The 19,633-nt window shown below is 36.4% G+C and overlaps 1 protein-coding gene across 1 annotated transcript; it reads right to left on the bottom strand.

Annotated features, from left to right (window-relative positions):
- Nucleotides 1-17,901: 17,901 nt before the first annotated feature.
- LOC122197547 (uncharacterized) lies at nucleotides 17,902-19,077 on the bottom strand. Its single transcript, XM_052771232.1, has 4 exons — nucleotides 18,847-19,077; nucleotides 18,435-18,726; nucleotides 18,162-18,365; nucleotides 17,902-18,080 (listed from the first exon to the last, which is right to left on the bottom strand). The coding sequence occupies exons 1-4, from the start codon at nucleotides 19,075-19,077 to the stop codon at nucleotides 17,902-17,904; spliced, it is 906 nt and encodes a 301-aa protein (XP_052627192.1).
- Between the last annotated feature and the right edge of the window lie 556 nt (nucleotides 19,078-19,633).

The raw sequence follows: 19,633 nt of genomic DNA, 5'->3' as shown, positions 1-19,633 counted from the left end.
CAACTCATCACGAAACGAACCTTGTCCAACAAGGTCCAATTACGCCTTTCAGCTACACCATTCAGTTTTGGTGTCCTAGGAGGTGTCAATTGTGAGACAACCCCACATTCCTTAAGATAGTCAAGGAACTCAGTGCTAAGATACTCACCACCTCGATCAGATCATAGCATCTTAATGTTCCTGCCTAATTGATTCTCTACTTCTTGTTTAAACTCTTTAAACTTTTCAAAGGTTTTTGACTTATGCTTGATAAAGTAGACATAACCATATCTACTATAATCATCTGTAAAAGTCACATAATAATGGCTAGCATCCCTTGTGGCGGTTTTAAATGGTCCACATACATCAGTATGTATAAGGTCCAACAAACCCTCACCCCTTGCACAAGTACCAGTGAAGGGTGATTTTGTCATTTTTCCAAGCAAAAAAGATTCACAACTATCATCCGACTTTAGGTCAAATGACTCCAAGACTCCATCCTTTTGGAGTTGGCCTATGTGTTTCTTGTTTACATGTCTAAGACGACAATGCCACAATGATGCCTTATCCAAGCTAGTAGACGAATCAATACACAACACATTATTTCCTAGGTTGTCTACAATAGACACAGTTTCATACACACCATCACAAGGCAATGCTTTAAAATAAAGAACATTATTAATTAAAGCATTAATACCACCACATTCATTATCAAACGAAAATGTAAAACCTTGTTTGTACAAACCATGAAAAGAAATAATATTTCTCGCCATTTCAGACGAGTTCACACATTTATTCAAATCTAACATTAACCCACTACTTAGCAATAAAGTATAAACTCCAATCTTGGAAACAGGTGAAACCTTCCTATTTCCCATAATCAAGTTTATATTCCCGTGCTCCACATCCTCACTTCTTATTGGCCCTGCAAATCAGAACATATGTGAATACCACATCCTGTATCAAGCACCCAAGAGTTAGAATATGGTGAGTTATTAGACAATATTGTGTAAATACCTGCATGGGTGGGTTTCACATTCCCATCCTTGAGGTCCTGCAAGTATTTAGGGCAGTTTCGCTTCCAGTTCCCTTTATTCTGACAGTAATAGCATTCAGCATCCTTAGGGATGGCAGAAGGATTGACAAAACCACTTTTGGTTCTAGATGAGGAGCCTTCAAGAGACTTTCCCTTGGTACCCTTCGAAGGGGTCTTCCTCTTTTTTCCTTTGCCCTGTCCTATAGCCAAAACAGGGGTTGTTGTAGGAGTAGGAATAGAAACAACTGACTTACCTTTAAGACCACTTTCGGCGGTCTTCAAGAGTCCCTGAAGCTTGCTGAGTGTGACCTCCTCCTTGTTCATGTGGTAGGTCATTCTGAATTGGCCATAACAAGGAGGTAAGGAGTGCAAAATGATGTCAATTGCCAACTCCACGGGGAAGTTCACATTCAGTTTCAGCAGACGGTCCACAAATCTTTGCATCTTCTGCATGTGGGCCATGATAGGTTCACCATCCTTCATTCTAATTGCTATCATGGAGGAAATAATCTCATACCACTCTTGACAAGCACTTTGATGGTAACGGTCCATCAAATCCTGGAGCATCTCAAAAGGGTAGAAGTCCTCATACGACTTTTGGAGTTTGGCTGTCATAGTGGCCATCATGATGCATGCTACCTTGGTGGCATCTCTCTCATGAGCCCTAAAGTCAGCGATCTCCTGAGGAGTAGTAGTGGACTCATCGAGTTCCTTGAGCTCCTTTTCGAGGACATATTCCTTGTCCTCATAGTGTGTGATAATCCTGATGTTTCTTATCCAATCATTGAAGTTTGAACCATCAAAGATGACTCTCCCACAAAGGTTCATCAGAGAGAAGGAGCCGGTAGGGTTAGAGCCCGAAGCAATGTTGTTTGAAGACATTTGAAAGGAAGAAGGACAAGTAAGTTTAGATTAGATATATAGAATCCTTAATCAGACACCCAAATTTAATATTAAGGCTAGGATCCAACACAATATGTTATAACTTGGAAGAGGGATGTCGTAATCTAAGCTATAACATATTTGAAGGTAGGTGATTAACGTTTCACCAATTTCCACCATGAAAACGAAATAAGGTATTAGGTTTAATTGGTTCAAGAAATTCCTAGATTCTTTTGAGATACATTGAACTCTTCAATGGCATGTTTCAATCTCGATTGCGCCCTTCAAGTTTTGTGACTGGGATGCCGAGGATCACAAATCAAGGTGTGAATAACCATGCAAACTCACTTGGTACCCCTAATATTATCACCTAATCGATGTGTCGGTTACCCACACACGCTCCACTGATCTATAATAAACATTAAGTCACCCTTTGTTATCCTTACTAGTCCAAATTAGTGTGCCGGTAACCCACACACGCTCCACCAATGACTTGGTAAGGTACAAAGTGTGAATTTCATGGGTTAGCACCATTTTCACATTTTCCTAAAGTAACTAAGATTAGGAATTTGAAGAATATTTAGTTACTTTATAATAATCATTATACTTTTAATGAGAATTAAAGTCATTGTCCTACCCGTTCGACTAACGACCCTCCACCGATCAAGGAAGCGGTGGGGGAGAATGGACACCCATTAAGTTGCCATTTTATAGGCAGTAACCTTATACCCTCCTTATCGACCGGCTTCGTGAATGAGGCCTACTAACGGTAAAACGACTTAATCTTATACATACATACATATATATATACATACATATATATATATATATATATATATATATATATATATATATATATATATATATATATATAAAATAATTAACCATTAATGATATAATAGTATAAGGGTTGAATTTTAACCTTTAAAACTCTAAGGGTTGGAATTAAAGTTTATTAAAGTGTGTGCAACTTTATAAATTCCAAAAATTGAGGACAAGTTTTGAAACTATTCAAAACTCTTCATTTCATAACTTATGAGTTAATGGTTCATAAAAATGAAGACTCTTCATTTTTATGTAACTTATGTGTTTTAAATGTTTCTTTAAAGAAAGTAACCTTTGGAAATCCATAACTTGAGGACAAATTATGGACTCCATTAAAACACATAAATGATCAAGAATTAATCATAAACAATTTAGCAAATAATTCCTATCATCTTCTAAACTCATAAGAACGTGAACATGAATATCAAAATTTCAAGAATCATATGAACACATACAAAGCATGGAATTTTGATTTAAGCCATTGTAAATGGATTAGCACAAACATTACAACATCTAAAACAAGTTTTAAAACACCAAAACAGTTTAGGGTAATTTTTGTAGTCAATTTCCATCAGCAAAATCGAAAAAACTTCACTCTGCATGACCAACTCGTCGAGTGCATGAACTAACTCGCCGAGTTGGTTGAAGATTTGTATGGACTCGTCGAGTCCCCCCAATGGACTCGGCGAGTCCCCTTTGCAGATTGCATACATATCGATTTTTCACCTATTTTGCAACAAGTATCAAGGAAGCCAGCCTAGGCTCTAATACCACTGTTGGGTTTTGAGCAAACTAACACTCCTAAGTTGTTCATGTAACCCTAGAAACCTTGGATCTATGTTTGACTATAATACATGCAAAATAATTTTTATCAAGGTTCATAATCTATCTAGCATAGCATGGGATACTTTTAAACATAAAGAACAAGAAGAATTACATACCTTTGATTGTGAGTTGATTCCTTTGGAGTTTGAGAGTCAAGAACCAATAATGTTAATGCCTCAAATAGAAATCACAAAACACAACAAAATTGGAAAACTTTATGAGAGAGTATGTATTTGCTTCTAGGAATCGGTCACTCTTATGAACACACTCCTAGTCCGATTCCAAGCATCATGAGCCTATTTATATAGTGTAGATGATTAGGGTAAACCCTAATAACCCATGTGTTTTCCTCGTCCAAGGATCCATGGGTTAAAAGATCCATGGACCATCCATGGACTCCCATTTAAGCTTAACCCACTTCCATAATGAGTGTTAACCCACACTATATAAATATAATAGCCCATATTTAATTAGTCACCTTTTTTATCACTAAATTAATTCATAATTAATTTAAGATCAATACTAATTAAATAATATGATTTCATATTAATATATTATAACTTATAATATATTAATAAATCATAAACATACTATTTTTATAAATATTATCCATATAAATAGTTCTGGTGAAGTGCAACCCAAATAGACCATGCCGGGTCGGGTCAAGTAAATATCAAATAAGTTATGGACTTATACACCTTATCCAACAAGAACATGATGTCTGGACGACTTGCTGTTAGGTAGAGTAGTGATCCAATCATTCATATGTACTTTTATTCATCAACTGCAACACCTGAAGGATCCGAAAAGATCTTGTGTTCGAATACCATAGGTACCTTGGCTGAGGCACAGGTGTCCATTGAGTATTTTTTGAGAAGTTTAGAGATGAACTTTTCTTGGCGAATAAAGATTAATCTATTGGTATGTTTAACTTGGAGACCTAGGAAGAAGCTTAGTTCATGATTCATGCTCATTTGGAATCGACTAACCATTAACTTAGCAAAGTCAGCAACCATTGATGAATCGGTGGATCCAAAAATGATGTCATCAACATAAATTTGGACTAGCATGAGATGTTTTCGATTTGACCTTCGGAACAGAGTGGGATTGAGAACACCTCTTTGAAAACATGATCGCTTAAAAAAGTCGAGAAGGGTCTCGTACCAGGCGCGAGGAGCTTGCTTGAGGCCATAAACAGCTTTTCGGAGTTTGAAGCAATAGTTCGGATAAGAGAGATTAACAAAACAGGGAGGTTGTTAGAGATACACTTCTATATCAAGTTCACCATTTACAAAAGCACTTTTGACGTCCATTTGGTAAACCTTAAAGCCTTTGCGAGAGACATAAGCAAGAAAGATTTCGATGGCTTCCAGACGGGCAATAAGAGCAAAGGTCTTATCATAGTCAAGCCCTTCGGTCTGTGTGAATCCTTTGGCCACCAATTTTGCTTTATTCCAAACGATGACTCCTGCATTGTCTAGTTTGTTCCTAAACACCCATCTACTACCAACAATGGGATTATTCTGAGGAGGAGGAATAAGAGTCCATACTTCGTTTCTATCAAATTCTGCCAGTTATTCCTGCATGGTTGTAATCCAATCGGAATGTTCTAATGCTTCTTTAATGGATTTAGGTTCAACCATTGAGATAAATGCCAAAAAATGACATTCATTTTGAACACTTGTGGCAAAACAAGTTTGTACACCAGCATTGGGATTTCCAATAACTTGGTTCGGAGGGTGATCCTTAGTCCATATGTGTAATTTTGGAAGTTCGTGAGCAGCAGAAGATCCTATATCAACAATGGGATTGTGTTGCTCCCCTTTTATATCTTGAATTTGAGGATGAAGCTCCCCTTGAACTTCTAAATCAGATAGGCTGACGTCATCATCAGCTGGGAAATCAAAGAAATTTACATCATCATCATCATTGTTGATAGGATTAGATTTGAATTCAGCAGCTGCATCTTGGAATCCATCGACATTTGATTCAAGGGAAGGTGGACCATTCTCCTCATCAACCTGAGAAGGTTGAAACGGTTTGGAATCAAATGGAGGAAAACTGGGTGTCGGACGTGAAATGTTTTGAGAGACCGGAGCGGTGGTTGATGGGGTTTGTCTTGTTCGAGATTCCGAATCAAGAGTTGTTTCTAAAGGTCCAAACAGGGTTTCAAAGTCAACTTCATAAATCGTCTGTATGTTCGGACATCCTGGAGCTGGAGCATCGGACTCCATAATGTGGGTTGTAACATGGGTTGGGCCAGAATTCCGAATGAAATTGTCATCAAAGGTAACATCAAATCTTTCTTCGAGAACACGAGTTCACCAATTAAGAACTCGATAAACCTTTTATTTAGCAGAGTAACCAAGAAAGATAGCTTCATTAGCTTTAGGTTGGAATGTTGTAAGCTGATCATGATTATTCTTGATGAAGCATCTACATCCGAAAACGTGTAGAAAGGAGATACTTGGTTTCCGACCGTTTAGGGTTCGTACGGTGTCTTATGGAGGAGTCGACTAATGATACTCCTATTCTAAGTAAAGCGTGCAGGTGAGACAGCTTCAGCCCCGATTTAGAGTGGAAGATTTGCAAAATTCAGCATTGATCGAGCAGCTTCAACAAGCGCCCTGTTGCGACATTCGACTACACCGTTCTGTTGTGGAGTGTAAGGAGCAGAAACGTTGTGATCAATACCCTTCTTAGTGAGGAAGTTCTCAATTGTGGAATTAGTGAATTCTAAACCATTGTCACTTCGGATTTGTCTTACTTGGAGTTTGATGATAACTTCAATTCCTTTGATAAAGTTGATGAGTTCGGATGATGTTTATTGACTTGAGCCGAAGGAAGAAGACCCAGGTGAACCTAGTAAAGTCATCCACAATCATAAGAATGTATTTTTTATGATGCAAAATCCTACTGTTGAGGGTCCACACAGATCAATGTGTACAAGTTCTAATGAATCCGAGATATATTTTTCAATGATAACAGGATGACCCTTCTTTGATTGCTTTCCACACTCACACGCAACACATAAATGATCATTTTCAAATTTTAAGAGTGGCAAACCTCTCACCATTTCACCGGAACCAAGATCATTCATATATCTTAAATTTTAATGGGCAAGCCGCCTATGCCATAATCAACTGACGTCAGGAATAGATTTTGAGAGCAAGCAAATTTTTGGTTTGCCAATGATCATGTTGATGTCAAAAGGATACATGTTCTTGTTACGATTTAACTTGATCAAACATTCTTTCCAGTCCTCTGTCATGATGTAGCTGTGTTTCTTGCAGAATTCAGCTCGTCGATTTGCATCAGTAAGTTGAGCCACACTTATTAAGTTATGCTTCAAGTCAGCTACATATGCCACGTTTGAAATGGAGAAGTTTCCATTTGGAAGGATGTCATAACCTCTGATCTGAGAGTTGGAATTGTTTCCATATGTCATGTAGCTAGCATTTGGTGAAAGTTTAAGATCTCGTAGAAAGTCCTTCTGCCCCGTCATGTGCATGGAGCAGGCACTATCAATATACCATATTGTTTCTTGCTCCGAAGCACAAAGTGGCTGCAAAATTAGTGAGTTATGGAGTTTTTAGGCTCCAAGTGAGATTTTAGGACAAGGGGAAGAGTCTTAGGCTTTGGTTGTAACTTAAGAGAAACAGACGTTTTGGAAGTTTTGTTATGAGATTCCTTAGGAAACAAACAGAAAGCCAAGGTTCTTTCATCTATCCAATAATTATACTCAATAACATGAGACTTCGAAATATTTTTCCTCGGAAAAGGAACTTCTGGAGCAGTGGTGTCTTCCAGAGTTACAATTTTATCAATGGGATTTTTTATTTTCCAAAAAAGTTTTTGTTTTGAAGATTTTTGCCAAATTGTTTTCTTGGAAATTCTTTCTTTGTTCGATGGTTCACTTGATTTTGAAAGAGATTTACGTTTAAAAATTGTACCATTGGCTTTTGCTATAAAAACGGATGAAGCAGTCTGAGGAGAGTTGGTTCGAGTGGATTGAGTATCTGCAATGGACTTTTTCGAGGTATTACTAACCACATTCTTTTGTTCTACTGGATTGGGAGGGTTGAATGGTCTTTTGAGAATCTTAGTGGGTGCAAAGGTGTTGTGACTCTTAGTTGGTGAGTTGGTAGTCCGAGATACTCTCTTTTTGTTGTTCTCAAGGAATCTAGAGTTTTGTCTCGACTTAACTTCCTTTTTGTGAGCACTTCGGGCTTATACCTTAGGATCAATAACATCTTTCCTATTCAAAAATGGTTTCTTTTAGGAATGAGGTGAAGATTTGGAAGTTTGAAAAGCAGTGGGGTTGTCAAACACAGGTTTGATGGGCACAACTTTGGTTTCGAAGATCACTTGTGAGTCTGATTCACATGAATCAGATGAATTATCAACATCACTTTCTAAATATGCCCAAACAAACTCAGAGAACTCAGGTCCAGTTGCCTCCAGAATTATTTCCTCAACAACACAGTTATTAGGAGGACAGTGGTTTGAAATTTGAACAACTACAACTGGATTACTAGAGTGAGGTTCTGAGGTCCGATACAGGTCCAGGTTTGTCAGAGGCGGAAGAGTCGTGGAATCGGGACATTTGACAACTATCAGCTTAAACTCATGAATTATAGATGCAAATTGGCCAGCAGTCTTAGGAAGAGGTAACAATGGAGAGATAGGTGTATCCGCATGTTTAATGTTTGGAACATCTCCCATAAAACTTAGATTTGTAACTCCCTTAAGGGACTGACAATTGGTTTCGGAAACTCGCTTCCGAGACCAGGAGCTTTTGACCAAGGATGACGAAAATTATGAGTCATCCGTTCATTTGCCTCAAGAATGTCAATGGAATTATGCAAAGCATCTATTTTAGCATTAAGACATTTGTAGTCAAAAATCAAAACATTTCTTTTAGAATAAGTGATTTCACATTTGTCTTGAAGAATGATACATTCATCTTTTGACATTACAAGCTCTCGTTCTAAAGACTCTATTTTCAACTTCTTATCCTCAAAACATAATCTAAGACGACTCAGTTCACATTCCTTCTTCTCACCGGCTTCTATGGCTGACTCGTAGGCTTTGTAAATGATGTTCATATCCGATTGGATCTGGTTAGGTATGGTTCACAAAGAGATAAATCAAAATTATTATCAGTAATCATAGATTTTACCTATTGAACGATGCTTCTGCCAAGAGGATCGTTGGTAGCCTTGTAGCAGTAGTTTGGTTCTGCATCTTCATCATTTATCTCTGACCCAGATGACCAGTAGCCTTCATCACATTCAACTTCTTGTCGATCCATAAGACATATGTTTCCTCCAGTGGTCACATCATCATCATCTCCAGATGATCAATACCCTTCCACATCCCTTGATATAGTGGAAATAAAAGCCTTTTCACTCTGCCAATTCGTGAGCTCTTCGCGCATAGTAAGCTAAGTCCTTGATCTTAGGTTTATGTGGGACTTCGGCTAAGCAATCCTTGGCAAAGTGGTTTGCATGACCACATTTGTGACATAAAATCTTGGGTTTTTGGGCTTTGGAGTCGGTGAAGATTCTGAAGTGTGAGTTGGCGAGGGAGGGTTAGGATTGTAGGATGGAGGATTTTCTGAAGATTTATTGAAAGTTTGAGGTTTATTTTGATGATGAGCATGAAAACGGTTGTGATATGGCTTTTTATAAGGATGATTTTATTTCATGGAAATCAGGGCGAACTCTTGTTGGAAACGAAGTTCAGAGTCCATATCTTCATAAATAAGGTCATAAGTTGATTGGTAGTTGTTGGTGGGAGCAGGAATGGTTGGAAGTGAGGGTTGAATAGGAGCTTTATATGGAACAACAACTGAGAAAGGGTCCGAAGCAGTAAGGCTAGGAGTTTGTGGATCATAGGAACTAAATAGAGCAAGACGACCTCCAACGAGTTCACGTAGGGTTTGTGCAACATTCGATTCATGGCCTTGAAGTTCGTCAAAGATTTAGTATAGTTTCGGCTTTTTTAGAGATCAATTACCCTGAAGACATGATTTCACATTTCCCCATCCCTTTCCTAAACTGTTAATGAACTTGAGGTTGTATTCAAGTGGGGTTCAGACTATTCCACGAGAAGTCATGTTGTTGAAACTGATTTGGTATCTGTTTGAGGCTCAGGCAACAGATTCACCAAGTGTTGTAGTGAAAGTGTCGAACTCGTTGAAAAAAGAGGTTAGACACTTATCCTTCATGTTCTCTGACCCTTCGAACAAATCTTGAAGTGCATCCCAAATCTCTTTTTCCAATTTGCATAGTTTGATGTGCTCAAAGAGAGAACGTGGAACACCAAACATCATTTTGGAAAAGGCAAATTGACATGCATGCAGCTTTTCGAGGTCATCAACGGTGAGAGGTGCTTGATGTTGTTCATCCTATCCTATGAGAGTTGCAGCAGCATCTCTAAAAATGATTCAAACTGGAACATGAGGACCTTCTTTAATAGATCATAGATAGATTCACCTATTTCTTTTCCAAGTAAAAATCTTTCCATTATGACTTTCCAGTGATCATACTCTTTAACAACTAGCAGCGGGGCACGTGTAGGGCATCCCATGCTATTTGTTATTTCCATTGAGTACATTTGTTGAGAATTACAAGCAGCCACTGAAGTTAAGATATCTTGAACAAAAGTGGTATATAGAAGAACTTTATCCTAAACACTAAAATGATCAAAATACCAAGGTAATCTCGAATCAACGATAATTTGTTCTTATGGATTCAAAGGACAACCACTCAAGCTCTGATACCAATTGTGATGACAAGGATCTGATTGTGCAGGGACAAGGTTTGAAAGCTTAAACCTTGAGTTAATGCTTAAGATCAATGTCTGCTTCTGGTTATAAGTTCCAGTCAAGTCTGGAAAGACCAGTCAAGAATGAAGATGGGAATCAACAAAGTAATTCAAGAATTAAATAGAGAGTAATGATAATGATCAAAGTAAAGACAATAAATGAGCAAATAGAATGTTTAAAGATTGATTTGAGAGAAAAGTAAAAGTGAAGTAAATGAGAAAATATCTATCTTTTGAGCAGCAATCTGTCTCATATGATTGTCATTAAACACTCCTTAAATAGGAGGAGGAGTACATCATACAAACCGGAGTACATAAGTAGGACTGGACAAAAGAGTTACTTATGACAGTCTGATTATCCACTTTGACAAAATAAACTAAGTCCTATATATACTGTTACATCAAACTAAACGACAAGAATAATAAATGTATTAATGGGACACTGATTCGGATATGATCTTCATTCATAACATCTTCATGTTCTTGACTTTCAGATGTAAGCTCCACTCCTGACCACATGCAAGGTTTCATACCAAATTCTACTCTGGAACTGAAACTGACTTCGGAACATGAAAGATTGGGGATTGCTAGAGGTTCACTTTCAGGTTCCAACAGAAACTAACAAGGCTTTAATTGAAGAATTTTCCGAACACCCAAGAGAGGATATCACTAGAGGGAAATCAAGTAGAGATGAAGGGCGAGAAGGTATTTCTTTGAAAATTGCAATAATCAACACCATGTATAGAAGAATCACAATGATGGGGAAATCCATTAATGCATTACAAGTTGTATGAGAAAATTGTAGCCGACCACATCTGACAAGGGATTGTGAATTCGTTGAGAATAGATACAAGAAGGCTCGAGTGTGTTATTCAAGTGGAGATATGTGTGATGAAGATTGGAGGAAGATATACAAATACAAGAAAGAAAAGGAAGAGAACTATCAACAACATATGTATGGCTTATACCGAAAATAACAAGTCCAATATGAAAAGATAACCACTCTTAACTCAATGTTGATTAGATTCATGGAAGCTAGAGAGAAAAGACATGATGCCATAGATCCAACACTTAAAGAACAACAAGCTTCTCTTTAGGATTAGCAAGCATCTATTTTGAACTTCAAAAAACAAGTCGGTCAAATAGCAAGGCTTTTGCAAGGAAGATTATTGGGTACACTTCCAAGTAACACCGAGCCAATCCCAAAATCTTATGCCATGGTTGTATCCACAGAATAAAAGTACAAATTAGAGCCTATGGTGGTCCTCGAACCAACCGAAAAGCAGTCCGATCAACCGCCCGAAATTAGAAGAAAAAAAAAAGAATAGTGATTATGCCCAGGAACCATGACGTCGTGGCCAAGATGCCATGTCACGGGACCTGAAGCAAAATTATAATCCCTCATTTGTTAGACCGTGTCAATCACCTCTTCCTTACCCATATCGAGCCAAGCAAAGTATTTTGGATCAGGAACACAAAAAGTTCATGTAGAAAGTAAAAGGACTATCTATTAACATGTCATTTATTGATGCAATTACTTAAATGCCAAAGTATATGAAATTTCTCAAAGATCTCCTTATCGAAAGAAATTAGAGCAAGCTTCAGAAGTTATTATTAAAAAGCAATGTTCAACGGAAATAACAAAGATGAAAGATCCAGGCATTCTTATAATTCCTTTCAAGTTTGGAAATTCAACAAAGATGAATGCACTAGCCGATTGTGGAGGTAGCATAAATTTGATGCCAAACTCATTTTACAAGAAGCTCGATCTTCCAGAGTTCAAAACTGAAAGAAGGGTTATCCATATGGCCAATGGATCTGTTACGTATCCATGAGGCCTAATAGAAGGCTTACTTATTAAAGTTGATAAATTCTTTTTTCCGGTCGACTTTGTTGTCCTTGATATGGAAGAAAACGGTGATATTCCCATCATTCTTGGAAGGCCATTCCTTAGTATTGCTCAAGCCCTTGTAGATACTTATGATTCGAAGATAACATTAAGACTAGGGTCCAAGTCAATCACTTTTATATTTGATTAAACGAAGTCCTTTTAGTTAACAGATGATGATGTGAAATCAATATTGCAACCGGAGAAAATAAGGAAAATGATAAGTGTTATGAACCCGGGAAGCCGATGGAAGATAAAAATAAAAGAGAGTTGATCAACGTGCACCATGATGTGGTAAGAAAGAGACCACAGCCTGACCTGATAATTTATCATGATCTGTTACAAAGTCAGAATCTCCACCACGACGTGCAGAGGACAATAACCATGATGTTGGGAACCTATTTACGAATTTTTCATATTTTTGCTTCTGCGCTTCAGACTCCAAAAAGTTCTGATATTTTTCCAAAATAAAATAAGGAAGATGATGTGAAATTAATGTTGCAACCTGAAGAAAATAAGGAAAACGTTAAGCCTTTTGAAGTCAGGAAGCCAATGAAAGAAAATAACAAAATAGAGTTGATCAACATGCACCACGACGTGGTAAGGATGAGACCACATCGGGGCATGATGATTTATCGCGATCTGTTACAAAGTCAAAACCTCCAAAACGGTGTAAAGAGGAAAATACCCACCATGTGGGGAGCCTGTTTATGAATTGTCAGATTTTTGTTTTCACTTTTCCGACTCCAAAAATTTCCGATCTTTTTCCTGAAATTTTAAAGGCAAAAGAAGGCCAAAATTTTGGGAGTTTCGATGCAAGTTTGGATGATAATGGGAAAGTTACATTACTTATTGTGGAAAAAGTTGAAAAATCATCTGGGGGTGAAAATGAGAAAGGTGCTACAAAGAAGGGCGGTATTAAAGTAAAAAATAAAGATAAAACATAAACGAGAATGAAACAAAACGAAGGTGAGGGAAAAAGCTCGGAAAAGAAGAAAGTAAAGTCAAAGAAGGCTTACAAAAGAAGAGTTGCAACATATAAACAAAGAATGTCTAACTTGAAACGGAACATGGAGTTTCCCACTCCACCCAATACAATGTAGAACGAAAAGGAGTACAACTCATGACTCCTAAAAAAGAAGTGCTTTGTGGGAGACAACCCGACATTTCGTTTGCATTTTTATTATTTGTCTTATTTTTTTAGTTTTTAGTTTTTGGTTTTTATTTTTAGTGATTGAATGAGTTTTCCGTCTTGATTATCAGATACTGCTTTAATGTGTTTTTGTAGTTTTGATGTATTTTAGGAAAATAAGATGAAAAAGAAGGCAAGAGGCATGGACAAACAAATAAGTTTGGGGTACACATTTTACATGGAGCAAAACCGAGGAGTCTACTGAGCTATCAATGCTACATATGGGAGAAAATTGATACGAGGGACTAGTCGAGAACCTGATCACCTTCCGATTTGTCGATTATTTTTAGCAATTTACCATTATATCACAACTTATTTTCCCCATATTTGAATACCAGAACACGTCAATCCTATTTGCGTGTTTTGATGATATTTTTAAATCAAAAGCTTATTTTCAAAAGACTACTTCATGCAAATTCTCACTGTGCGTTGTAAAGAAGCCTTTTACATGATTAATCTCCAGTTTGTTCCATAGACCATGCTGTTGTCCATTACTTACCACGACATGGCAACACCCCACTTACAATCTCGAGCTATGAAGTTTAGCTGTCTGCCTCATATTTGGTTGCCAAGAGTCCATCAATTTTAGTAAGGATGTTCAGTTTCTAGACATGTTTGAGCAGAAAAAGTCAAGCTTTGTATCGACAAGTTGTAGTGACCTTGATTATGATGACATGTGCAGAATAGTAAAGATCAAGTGAATCACACAAACATGAAGAACATCAAGAGTAAATAAAATCGTTTTAAGCTCCAGTAGAATAGTAAGAGTACAAGTGGGAATTGTTAATTTCTCTCACTAAACTAATCTCTCAAAAATGGGTCTTACATAAAATGGGAGCCACTCACTTCCTATTTATAGGAAAGGCTCAACCCATTACACATCATAAGAGGGTAAGCCACATCTAAGTAGAACTTTGCACCCTAACATTATCCCCCCTTAAAGTTAGGATTAGATGTCACAACTTCAATTTCCAAACGAGCTAGCGATAAATACCAATTCCCCCTCAAAGTAACACTGGTCTTCAAATCCGGAAAATGAATACCCAAGAAGCTACAAATACCCATTTCTACATTCTCCCCCTTTTTATAATCAACAAATGATTATAAAAACCACAAAGGATGAGAAGCGCTCAAGGAATAAACTTGATGAAACTCCCCCTCGATGTGTGAAAAAAAGCAACTGCGAAAATCTTACATGAAAAACAATTACGAAAAGTCGAGCAAAATTTTCCAAATTTTGTAAAAATTTTCTACTTTTGGGTGAGAGTTGCAAGAAATTCAAAAACTGGGTAATAACCGTCAACTTCGCAAATTTTGTAGGGACCCGTTGCGCCAAAACAACTTCAAATGCAAAACTTTACCTGAATGTGAAACTGGGCATAAAGTAACAATTCGCATCAACTGCATGGACCAGAATCTAAAATATTTTTCCACTTCACAGAATTTTACCCCCAAGTCGAAACTGGTAGAAATTGTCAAAATTCTGATACTACAGGGATTCGAAATGAAAAATCATCACTTCATCACAAAATGTCTCCCCAATTCGAAATTGGGTAAATCATGTCACATAGATAAAAGATTAGGTATTCGAATCAAAATATTTTATTTTCTTCCCCAATCAAAATATATTTCGACTCCAAGTGCTTGCCATCGAGTCGAAGAATTCGCTTTCCAGGTGCAAACAAAGAATACGATTAGTCGAACATGACACCAGTCAAGGCAATTTCGACACCAAGCAATGCTTGTTTGACCCCAAGGCATTTGACTCCAAATCTTTGATTTTGACTAGTTCAATCAATTAACAACCTACAAATCAAAATCGACTCCTCTCGACTCAAACGACTCAATTCCCTGTCAAAATTGACTTTGACTCCAAGAATGTTTGATCCAAAGACTACATCTGCATTCGATTCCAAATCAACATGGTGTTTGACTTCCGATTTTGATTACAAGTAATTTCGACTCCAAAGACACCATTACAGTCAAATTCACAATCTTTTATTTTGACTTAATCAGCTTTGACTTTCATACCAGACAACAACAACATGAGTCGAATTCAATTTCGAGTCAATTAAATCCAAATCATCAATTTCACTTTTGATTTTTGTTTGACATTAACATCAAGCATTCGACTCAAACAGCGGACATCAATTGAATTCCACTCATATTTCACTCCAAGTAAACAACTTTCGTTCCAATAATGAGTAACATGATTTTCAACTATCAAACAGTCGAATACGATTCAAGTGCTTACGACCCAAAATTAGTTCTTGATGTAAACAATAACAGTCAAAATCAAATATCTCAATCAAACCTTCCCACTCAATAACAAACATCAAACTTTGTTATACAAAACTGATTCAAACCTTCTTTTTCGATTGTCAAATCCATTCACTTCCTTAATAAAGAAGCTTTTCATTCATCCTTAAACATTGACATTTGATCTCACGATTAGAAATCCAAACGAACCCATTCTATTTCAAACTAGAATTGAACATCCTCATTCGAATATTTTATAACAATCGAATGAATAACACACCAAAATCAAATCCTATTGAATCGAAATTAGGTCTAGTAATTCCTCAGATTGATATCACCTTATGTGAATCAACTAATTGATGCGAGGTTCAACATTTCATCATCCAGACTTATTCCAAAATAAATTCAATAAACTTTGATTCAAACACAAAAATACAATTTGATTCCAAACATCTCAGGATGTCTATTTGGACTCTAACACCCTGCTCCCGAGTTCATTAAAGGAAAGAAAAGAAAAGAAAGGAAGAACAAGGAGAGAAAAGAAAAGGAAGGGAACGGAAATAATAAAGTATTCAGTGCTCCCGAGTTCGAAAGAAAGGAAAAGAAAGTATTTATTTTAGGTGCTCCCGAGTTCATTAAAGGAAAGAAAAGAAAGTAAAAAAAAAGGACAATTATACCCTTTTATGTTTTTGAGTAAATATTAAGTCTTTACATCCCCACATTCATTCTACCGTACCCCCTACCCCCCACCCCCAAAAAAAACCAACTCTCCCTTCCTCCCCTCTACTTAAAACATTAACAAAACAATTTTATTTTAATATAAAGTAAATTGTAAAAAGGAAAACCGCATGTTATTCAATTGTTTTCAAGATGCAAAACGAAAACCACAAACAACTCAAAAAAAAATAAAAAAAAACCAAAATCATAAACGCATTAGATCAATCCAGTAACAATCACCCAAGGTTATTCAATCACGTGCACCCATCATATCTTTGAGGACACCCATCCGTATCTGAAGGGGGGGACAACTGAAGAATGTCGGGAGCTTTTGCTTGATTTGTTGCCAAAAAATTTAGAGCCCTCGGTAATTCATGGGGTTCCAAACCCACCAACTCCAATTCTCTATAAATTTCTTCCCCTGTGTATATTCCCGAGGATAAGCTCTATCAAAAATTATATTACCCTCCCTGATAGCACCAGCCACATTATCAACCGATTTCATTATCTTTGAGTTAATATCTTCTTCTTCTTCGTCGTCTTCAAATTTCCTCTTTTTACTCTTACACTTCTTTGCACATGAAGACTGTTCTTGTGAAAAAGGAGGTGGAATAACATCCTGAATGTTATCATCAAGATCAACATATTCGTTCTCCAAATGAATTTCATTGTTAGCTAACATGTCATCAACTTCTTTAATTGTTTCAACTTGAATATTTTCATTTTTATTTAATCGGGCATTTCTTTCTTTCGCTGTCTCAGCATGTGCACCAGATGCCCTATCTCTTGCAAATAATACCAACATCTCATCGAAGTATGCAATCTTTTTTGTCCTTAACGACGCAGCCTCAGGTTTGACTGTTTAACAACACAAAAATAATTAATATTGCAAACGATAACATAAAATATTTTTAAAAAATAACATAGACATAAAAGGAACAATTACTTTTATTAAATTATCCCATACTTCTTCCTCCTCTTTTATTAGTTGACTAGACGAATTCCAAGAGAACCCGCTCATTGAAATTCCCCTAAACAGATCGTACCATTGCGAAAAATGTTTTTTTAAGGTTTTGTAGTGATTCTTCAAATGACTTTTGGTATCCATTTGATGCTTTATGTTCAACTCCTCAACCATTTGAGCATATGCAGTTGGTGTGAAACTACCATTCACCCTATTGTCTGTCTCTTGTTGTTTAATCATCGCTTGGATGTACGCATAATCCATTATTTCTGACCATTTAACTTGTTCCTTTTCACTACCACCAGCTTCCTGTTTGATCATGATGACTTTGCACATAGGAATAAAAATTAAAGAATGGTACATTGTTAGACCACAATATGAAGCATAATACTAATCAAAAATATGAAGGGTAAATAACATAATTAATCTCAAAAACCAATCATCAATACAATGTGAAATTGAAAACAAAATGTATCAAAATGAAACTAGTTTTACATATTAATTTAATTGTTTGAATGTGTCAAATAATTTGCCCACATTTCATTTGCAATTGAATTCCTTAGTTTCTCTGCAATTCTATTACCCTCATCTGTTTCTGTTGAATTACAACGATCTTGCTCTTGTGGTCCGTTTAAGATCTCTTGCATCACCTCATCTTCAAGATTTATGCCGCGGTCTTCATCTAATAAAAATTTGTGTAGAATACAACATGCCAAAAATATGGCAGATTGTGTTTCACAAGAGTAAAATGGTTCCGTTGTACTTCGAATGATAGGAAACCTTCTTTTAAGGACACCAAAAGCTCGCTCAATGGTGTTACGTAAGGAAGCATGACGAAGATTAAACAACTCTTTAGAATTTTGTGGACCACGCATGGAGTACTCTTTTAAATGATATCTAACACCTCTATATGGCGCCATTAGTTTATTCGTATGAGGCAAACCCCCATCTACTAAACAGTATTTACCTATAAAGAGCTTAATCAATATTATTGAAAAATATTAGATATTGAAATTACATTGGTTTAATAAATTACCTGATGGAATTAGTAGTTTATCATTTCTAGTAAATGCGTTCTTTATTATTCTCGAGTCTGATGCAGTACCCTCCCAACCCGTTAACACATATGTAAACTTCAAATCAAATGTACAAGCAACTAATACATTTATTGTCGGGTATCCCTTACGACCACGGTATCTAGGGGCATCTCTATTAGGCACATGGACACGAACATGTGTTCCATCTATTGCCCCTATACAATCCTTAAAAAAAGGATAAAATCTCCTACTTTCTTGAATTTCTCTCGGGACAACATCACCTGTAGGTTGCTGAATATAAAGACTTTCTATTGCTATAATCGATCGTAATACTCTATGGAAGCACCTACTCCTTGTTGATCTAGAGCGAGGATACATCCACGAGATAAACCGAGTTCGCAAATTACTTACAATATGCAAAAAACTAGCAACATGTTCCTCAACGGACATGCGTTGCGTACGTCGTAGACCACCTACAGTTTGTAAGATTTCACACAATCTCCTAAAAGTGTTTTCACTCATATGAATAAGGTCACGACATTGACCACCTTCTAAAAGATTGTGTAGCAACTCTTCCCATACAGCTTGTATTTGTAAAATAACTTTTCTAGTGGGTAACCTAACCCGCTTTTTGTTGGCCATATTACGTTGTGTAATAAAAGTCAACAACAAGCAAATCAAGTTAACGATTTGCAACTGTCGGGCTCTTAAAGCATGGGCAGGGTTGAGTATCGGAGTATCCATAAGGACTATATATGAACTAATCCCTTTTTCTAATACATGATAAAATAGTTTGAGTTAAATTTAAACAACATTGATAAACAACAATATTTATTTTTTTTATAAGGACTATATATGAACTATATACATTTGTTAATTATAATGTATGATTCTATTTAGTTATTAAAGAAACAAATTTGATTCTATTTAGTACTGTGATGGAACTTTTATTGTATAAATAAACAACTACCCACATCACCTTAAACTAAGTATTTAGGTTAAGAACATCTTCATAGATTAAGATCGGTTGTCTTTTTATACTTTTAATAAATAAATAAATAAAACATTTGTAAGCATAGGTAACATACATTTGTCTCACTTAAATATAAAATTTCATAAAACAAAATCTATAATTTAATGGGTTTTAACTAATTTTTTAGTCTAATTATACATCTACAACAAACAATAAGTACTTAAG

This window comes from Lactuca sativa, chromosome 4 (assembly GCF_002870075.4).
Source record: "Lactuca sativa cultivar Salinas chromosome 4, Lsat_Salinas_v11, whole genome shotgun sequence".
Lineage (NCBI taxonomy): Eukaryota > Viridiplantae > Streptophyta > Magnoliopsida > Asterales > Asteraceae > Lactuca > Lactuca sativa.
The sequence above is the reverse complement of the archived record's forward strand: the minus strand, read 5'-3'. Positions and strand labels throughout refer to the sequence as shown.

What these genes read in the sequence shown, in the direction of transcription:
- LOC122197547 (XM_052771232.1), bottom strand. Translation starts at nt 19,077, where the DNA reads ATGGCCAACAAAAAGCGGGTTAGGTTACCCACTAGAAAAGTTATTTTA. An exon ending in TTGCTAGTTTTTTGCATATT is followed by an intron (nt 18,727 to 18,846) that starts GTAAGTAATTTG and finishes CTTTATATTCAG; the next exon opens with CAACCTACAGGTGATGTTGT. An exon ending in TAAACTACTAATTCCATCAG is followed by an intron (nt 18,366 to 18,434) that starts GTAATTTATTAA and finishes AGCTCTTTATAG; the next exon opens with GTAAATACTGTTTAGTAGAT.